The following is an 8084-nucleotide window of genomic DNA, read 5'->3' as shown; positions in this document are numbered from 1 at the left end:
ATTTATATATCCATGTATAAGTACACTTTAAGTACTATATGATCTAGTCTAGGAAAGAGTAAGGCTTTCAAGTGTCAATCTAGAGAAGATATGGTCAAGATTCTTAGAAATATAATAAGCTAAGAAGTACATATATCTATATATAAACATATATGTGTACCTAAAAATCTTAGGACAATATCTTTGGAGGTCAATGGAAAGTCTAGGTTTTCTATTATCCATGGGGTAAAAATTTTCCTAATATTTATTATCCAAGGGGCAAAAGTTAGGAGTATGGTCTAGAATTCCTTAGAAATATAATAATGGCTATGAGGTTCATATACCTATATATAAATATATAGATGTATTTAGCAAATCTAGGAAAAATAACTTTATAAGGTACATGTACTTATATATAAGGTTATTTATGTACCTAGAAAATCTAGTAAAATACTTTATAAGGTACATATATCTATATATAACCATATATGTGTACTTGAGAAATCATATATGTGTACTTGAGAAATCCAGGAAATTGACTTTGGTGAAAAACCTAGATTTAGGGCTACAAGTCTAGGTTTGTCCAAGGGATAAAAGTTTCACTAACATTTATTATCCAATGGGTAGGAAATAATAATGTTGAATAAGGTTTGAAAAGACTAGTCATGAAATATAATATGATTACTTCTTAGGGTCCAAGGGTTCAATTAGGGTTTGGAGGGGTTCACAAGACTCAAAGATGGTCAAAAAGATCCATTTATGGTTAGGAGATTGTAACAAGGTGAATTGGTAGTCCGGTTCTTCCAACTAATCGGTTGGAAGCTAATCCTATTTGCTAAGTAGGATTTCTAACCAAGAAATATAATTTTAAAGGACTGAAATCTAATTATGACGGATTATTAGAATTTAAAAAAAGAATTTAAAAAGAAACCAAGTAATTAAAAATAAAAATTTAAATATTTAACAAAATTTTTATTTCCCAAAAATCAAAATTATTACATAGGGTGTTGTTAACGAAAGGTGTGTTTTGAAAGGAAAATGTTTTGAAACCGCAATGTAGCCAGACGTGGTAGCCCATTGTGTGGTGTGTGTGTGTGCGTGCATCAATGGGAACCCAGGGCGGCGGAACCATTGTGAGGATACTCGGGAAATCGGAACGGCGGAACCGAGGTTGGGTGTGTAGCTTGGTTATCCGTGGAGAGGAGCCAATGCAGAGTTTTGTGTGCCAGTGAGAACCCGGGACGGCAGAACCATTGTGAGGATACTCAGAAGACCGGAACAGCGGAACTGAGGTTGAGTGTGTAAAAATGATTTTGGAAATGTTGATTTGGCATATGAAAAATGGTGACACAGTCTACGACAAAACGCGTAGGAGAAACTCAGAAATCATGACACCAACGTTAGTTAAATAGTGAATGTGGATGTGTCATTGTTAACTGTTTGTTAAATATGCATGTGGGAATTGTTAATTTTATGATCTATTGTTTGTAAGTTATGGATTAGCAAGTGTGGGATTATTCTATTGAGCTTTTGTAGAGAGTAGTTTTGTTCACCCTCTACTTAAGAGGGTGAACATTACCCTCCTTCCTATTGGTTGAAATGATGTGAATCCTAATATAAAGTGATGTCATGCTTACAAAAAAGTGTATTGTATGATAAGCATGACATCACTTTGTGGTGGGGTCCACACCATTTCAACCAATGAGAGAGATAATGTTCACCCTCTTTTAAGGAGGGTTTTAAGGAGGGTGAACAAAATTGCACTCTCTTTTGTAGCTCATGGTGTTACCTTTGGTGACTCTGACATATTATATTGGTGGCGACGCTAGTATAATGTGTCAGACCTAGTAGACGAACAGGGTGAACTCTATACCTTGGAGGCTTTCGGAGCCGAAGAGCTGGCTAGGATGGAGGAGTTGGCGGAGCAGTAGATAGAAACCCTAGTTTCCCCTTCCATGTTTAATAAAAGTACTATTGTGAGAGTTATGATGTAATAATGAGCCAGACTCTATTTAAGTTTTCAATAAAAAATGTCTATTTAACGTTTCTAAAATTAGGGGCGTTACAAATATCTTACATGCAATATCGAATAAAAACGACAACTTAAATGCATAAACGCTATAAACTAGAGGACTTAAGCGCCAAGATTATACAATCTTGGATGCTTATCAAAGATGGATGAAGCAAATTAGTCAATCTTTATAGTTTGTACCCTTTTACGATGACGCTGAGAAATTGTCTCTTGAACTTCATTGAACGAGCTCTCTTGAGTTGATGAACTAGATGACGTAGAGTCAGTTTTAGAAGATAATTGTGATGATGATGCCATTGCCTATTTTTTGCAAGGTCTCTATTTCGTATATCCCTAAAACCAAAAGTATATATTTAGCTAAACAAATCTAATCAAGCAATTAAAATAGGAGAGAATTAACAAAATATTATACCAATTACTTTTCAAAACAGAGTGCATGGAAAGGAAACGGTTTCATAGACTTCATATCATTTTCTTATGGCCGTTGGCAAGGGGCAGATTATCAAAGTGTCGTTGGAAGAAGTAGACATTGGGTACAAGATTCGTGGGTTCTATTACATTAAAAAAATACTATTATCTTCGTCTTATTTTTATTGTTCATTATTTCTTTTGTCTCTTTTGTGTCTATTGTCTATATCTTTCAATCGATAATGTTTTTCATGATTTTGATAACTTTGTATTTTAGAACAAATTAAAATCTATCAAATAAGATTCATATTACATATTTTTTTAGATTTATATTGGAAGATATAAGCGATTAAAAACTGACACGAACATCAAAAAAAGACAAGCAAAATGGGACGGCTGGAGTACTATTATCTCTTTTTAAGTTAATCAACATAGATGTAAGTTAGCTCATTAAAAATGCACTCTTCTTTACTTACTAAGTTTTTAACACATAAAATAGGGTCCCACATGTTCTTAGGTGTACACTTTAACAAACAAATTTTAACTCTACCACTAGAGATGCTCTAATTCCCACTCTTGAATATCCACTCTTTTTTCAGCTACAACTGTCAGTGGGACAGTCAATGTGCTTATATTCTTAGTAGAAGTGTATAAACATGTTTACTATAGCTTTGAAATTATAATTAAACTGCAATAAAAGCTAATATTCTTTCTGTTTCTTTTTAAGTGTTCAGCTTCATAACTCCAACTTATTAAGGAGACATCATCACTACACTTTTTACATCAACTTTTACCTCCATCTTCCCGACTTATCCTTTATAAAGATATCGTCATTACACTTTTACTCACTAACTTTTTGAAATGGAATCTACTTTAAGAGGCAAAATGTAAAATGTATCAATTTTTACTTATTAAGGAACAACCCAAAATGGAGTAATGAACTCTAACAAAATGACGGAGGGAGTACTATTTATTGCAAAAAGCTAGAAAATTGGCTTGTATAAAACTTAGGCTCCGTTCCAAAAACTTTCTTATAAAATAAGTACTTATTTTGGAACTTCTTAAAGAAAAATAAGAAGGATTGTTCCACAAAATCTAAATAAACAGTTTATTTCACATTTTTAAACTCAAAAATAACGAAAATGAAAAATAATTTTTCAATTTTTTTTGCACCGTATTAAAGATCTCAATGAGATCTATCAAATAAGATCCATATTGATAGGAAAATTATTTGCGTAAGCACATAATTTTTGAACTTGAAATTATCTTCTTAAAAAATAAGTAATTGTTCACCCTTTTGTGGAACAACCCTTCTTATTAGACAAAAAATAAGAATTTAAACCCGTTCTGGAACGGGCCTTAAAACCTTATATATATGATCCAAAAAGCTCTAGAAGGCTATTTAAACCCAGCTTTGAAATTTTCAAAATTCTATTCCTTTTTCTAGGTTTTTGAAATATTTTGAATTCGAGAATATGTTACCTAAAATTTTTTATAACACTCCATACTGATTTTAAAAAGTTAAGAATCTCAAAATTTTGGAAAAATAATTTCTGGTAACAGCAATGCTACGTACTCAACAAAATTATTATATCGAAAATGGCCAGAAAAGAGAGAAATCAACGGCTTAGATTCAGTGCTTTTCGAAACATTTTCGGGGTAATTGTTCATTCAGAATTATTGATCGTAGATAGTGAGACAGACCCAAGACAAACATACTCTCAATCACAAATGGCACAACAACTACTACAAGAACCAGAACAAGGCCAGCCAATCAAAGATCACCACCACCTCCCGCCACTACTCCTAGTCCTCCGTCCGCCACCAGTTTTCACCGCTTTCCACCACCACTTCTCCACCAATTTCCAACTCCTCAAACCCTACGAATCCCCACTCCCCACAGACCTGTTCCTCTCCACCTACGCCGGCTCCGTCGAGGCCGTCCTCTGCTCCGGCGCCAGTCCCATCACCGCCGGCGTCCTCCGCCTCCTTCCGTCGCTCCGACTCGTCGTCACCGCCAGCGCCGGAGTCAACCACATCGACCTGGCGGAGTGCCGGCGGCGGGGGATCGCTATCGCCAACGCCGGTGGCGTGTTCTCCGAAGACGTTGCTGATGTGGCAGTCGGGCTCTTGATTGACGTGATGAGGAGAGTAACTGCCGCTGATCGGTTTGTTCGTGGCTGGATGTGGCCCACTCACGGGGACTATCCTCTTGGTTCCAAGGTACTGTGTTCCTCTAATAGTGCTTTTGTTCTTTTTCGTTTTGGCGAAACGAATAAATGGTTTACAGGAATTTTACACAAAACTAACAAAAAAAAAGCTTACAAAACTAACAAAAAAAAAAAGCTTACAAAAGACAAAAATAAGTCACTTCCCTTAGCACTTTGTACTAACACCCATTCCAAGGCTTCAAAAGGAGGAAATGTGGTTGGTTTGGCCAGATGGACATGAGAAAATAAAAATAATAACCGCCGATTTAGCGGAAGAGACAATAAGGGAAGAGACAATAAGGGATGGATATGGATAAGTGGATTAGTTAAGGAGGTGATGGACCCGGGGAGGGGTTTGTAGTGCATCGCACGGTCGTTGATCTCATCAATCAACAGTCCAGATCAAAAATCAATTATGACCAGTAATAAATGATTTTTACTGATCATAATTAAAAATCATATCTCAACCATTCATTGTCAAGATCGATGGCCCGTGTGCGCCCTACAGGGTGTCTTGCACGGTTTTGCACTACAAGATTTCCCAATCCAAGAGTGGATAGTGTGAGAAATTACTTAGTTGCCCTCATTAAATCATTAAATCATTGCTTTCAGAATACATAAAAGGTTTGAGGGTAATTTGGTTTTCCCCCAATACATTCCATTAGTTGAGACCTTTCGAACAGTCACATTCGAACAGTCACATTTTGTGTTTTGTTAGCATGTTGGGTTCTTATTACTCATCTCATAAACTAATAAGAAAGAACAATGTGTACAATCTCTCAAACAGTTAGGAGGCCTGCATCTTGGAAGCTTCAAAAAAAGTTCCCCAACTAAGAGGATCACTATGAACAAAGGCATGAATGTGATGCTTTAGCTTTATGTTTACTTTAGGAATTTTCTCTCAACAGCGCCAACTGAGCCGAGTCTTATACGGAAAAAATCTGCTTGGTGTCGCAAAATCTTAATCCCTCACTCAACAATAGCTTAAGGGCGACGCCAGTTTAGCTGAGATTCTCATATTGCAAGACCTCAGAATTCATGGGCCTTGAAGCGTCATATTTAAGACTTTCCTTCATATCCATGTGAAACACCATTCTTTAAACACAAATGTGTGCATGTACTTGTTTGAGTCAGTCCATGAAGGCTAGGCTGTGATTCTTGTCAAATAAGCAATTTGTAAAATTAAGGACTGTCTTAACAAACTAAATACTTCCGCATAGCCTAATTGCAAGAATAAATGAGGTATATGAGGGCATGAATTGTAACATAACCACTGGATGGATTCTATTGTATTTGGACTTTGATAATTGTACTTCCTGTTGTCAACTATGTTCTGGTGGCTAGAGTCTTCAACTTCCATGATAGTTGATCTAGTTTCTCAAATCCTGAGGGGGTGGTGTTTTAGACTTCATGCTTGAATTAGGGTCTAGGCTCGCTCAGTTTCTTTCTCTAGAAAAGTGTTCGATCATAAGCTCATGTAATCCGGCCAATATCTCAAGAAGCAATCCTAAGCTTATTTGAAGGTTTTTCTTATTCACCATGATGATAAGATCGCATAAGCATCTCTAGACTAGGAATCGAAGCTTCTTTTCAATGAGAATCCTCTCAGTAACTAAGTGTTAGACAGTGGAAGAGCAATAAACATATTTTTTGGTTTTCAGTATGGGTACGTAAATATACTATGGTGGTGCTATGCTGTTACTTTTTTTCTTGTAACATCGTATGATTGTAATTGTTGAAACACTACCCCTAACTGGACAACTGATGGTTTCAGTTGGGAGGCAAACGAGTTGGGATTGTTGGATTAGGGAGCATCGGCTCAGAAGTTGCAAAAAGGCTTGAATCCTTCGGCTGCATTATCTCATACAACTCGAGGATGACGAAACCGTCTGTTCCATACACTTACTACCCAACTGTTTATCAACTCGCTTCTAATTGCGATGTGCTTATCATTTGCTGTGCATTAACGGACGAAACTCGGCACATTATTAACAAACTAGTCATGTCAGCATTAGGAAAAGAAGGGATCATCATCAACATTGCGCGGGGGGCTATCATCAATGAGAAGGAATTAGTCGGGTGTTTGGCGCGAGGAGAAATTGCTGGTGCTGGTTTGGATGTGTTTGAGAATGAGCCTAATGTGCCTAAAGAACTCTCTGCGATGGACAATGTCGTGTTGTTGCCACACAGAGCTGCCTTCACAGAGGAAGCTTTTTTCGATGCTTTTCGACTGGTGGTGGATAATTTAGAAGCTTTCTTCTCAAATAGACCTCTGCTTTCTCCAGTCATTGATGAGTGAGTTAATGAATTCGATCTTCTATTGGCTAATTCGTCGTCGTGTTATTATCAGAGATACCATACTTGAATGTAAGGTTGACTCGCACCTCAGCTGTTGATCAAGCAACAGTGAGTTGGGATGTCCTCATGCCCAAGTAGATACAAAATGGTGGAAGTAGATTGTCTAGGGGTGGGGAATCCAGTTTAATCGGCATGTAAATACCTGTGTAAATCCAGACTTGGATAATAGCCAAAATACATTATTATAGGGGCCCGGATTTTGTGCCTCTACCAAGTATGAGATTATTTCAAAGACTACATCTAATTTTCTTTTCATGTCAAGCTTTCTTCGCAACCAGTCAGAGGCAAGTCAGCCGGTGAGGTTTCGCTGGAATGCCCTTCGATGGATAAGTTAGGAACAGACAATAAACTTCGGTACTCCCAAGTCTGAGAGTAGAGAAAGAGAGAGTCTATGCTCACAGAGTGTAAGCCAGATCACATTCCCTCCCCCTTTTGCATGTTGCCACTATTTATAGACTCTGTTGTACCTTTACCCACGGTTAGTTATGATTTGGCCAACCATGATTGTCGTTCATGAAACTATGATGCTATCCTTTATGGAGATCTGTGAGTTGCTTTGGTTTCTCTCTCTAATGTCCGTCTGCCACAAAAGCCTTTCACCTGATTGGATGATGTGACCCGGAGTGATAATTTCGGAGGTACACGTCATGCTGGTTGGTTACTGTCACTGTGTTGTATTGTATGTACTCTGCTTTCTTGCCCAAGAAGTCTGACTCCTTCTCGGCCAAGAGCTCTGTTGTTTCTTTCCTTAAATATCGGACACTGTGCCGATCGGTTTATTTTCTTTGAAACATCCCCTATGTTGAGCATACTCCTACTCGGTATGTGCCGAGAACCCGTCTCTTTGGATGGTCCATGCTTTCAACCGTTTGTATAGTATAGGTCATTTATTATAAGTCGCAATATGTTTTGTGCATTATTTTTGCCTTAACTTTGCTCTTCGCTCATATAGTCATCATTTATCTCAGCAGAGCTTATAAGCCATGTCTAATTTGACCAATTAAACAGGCCCTTATTATGTTGATTCGTTTTTTTTTCCTCCCGTCACAGTTACTCCTATATTATATGAAAACAAAGTACAACTAAAGCAACCAAAT

The 8084-nt window shown here is 37.3% G+C and overlaps 1 protein-coding gene across 1 annotated transcript; it reads left to right on the top strand.

The window, feature by feature from the left end:
• The first annotated feature begins 4005 nt into the window (after window positions 1–4005).
• Window positions 4006–7224, top strand: LOC131323122 (glyoxylate/hydroxypyruvate reductase HPR3-like). The gene is made up of 2 exons (XM_058354762.1): window positions 4006–4642; window positions 6404–7224. Exons 1-2 carry the CDS (start codon window positions 4019–4021, stop codon window positions 6926–6928), a joined length of 1149 nt encoding a protein of 382 aa, XP_058210745.1. The 5' UTR covers window positions 4006–4018; the 3' UTR covers window positions 6929–7224.
• The last annotated feature ends 860 nt before the right edge of the window (window positions 7225–8084 follow it).

Source organism: Rhododendron vialii, chromosome 1a (assembly GCF_030253575.1).
Source record: "Rhododendron vialii isolate Sample 1 chromosome 1a, ASM3025357v1".
NCBI lineage: Eukaryota > Viridiplantae > Streptophyta > Magnoliopsida > Ericales > Ericaceae > Rhododendron > Rhododendron vialii.
This window is presented reverse-complemented; position numbering and strand designations above follow the sequence as displayed.

Bases quoted from the DNA above. Each gene is read 5' to 3' on its own strand.
- LOC131323122 (XM_058354762.1), top strand. From the start codon at position 4,019: ATGGCCAGAAAAGAGAGAAATCAACGGCTTAGATTCAGTGCTTTTCGA. The intron at 4,643-6,403 runs GTACTGTGTTCC...TGATGGTTTCAG, and splicing joins ACTATCCTCTTGGTTCCAAG to TTGGGAGGCAAACGAGTTGG.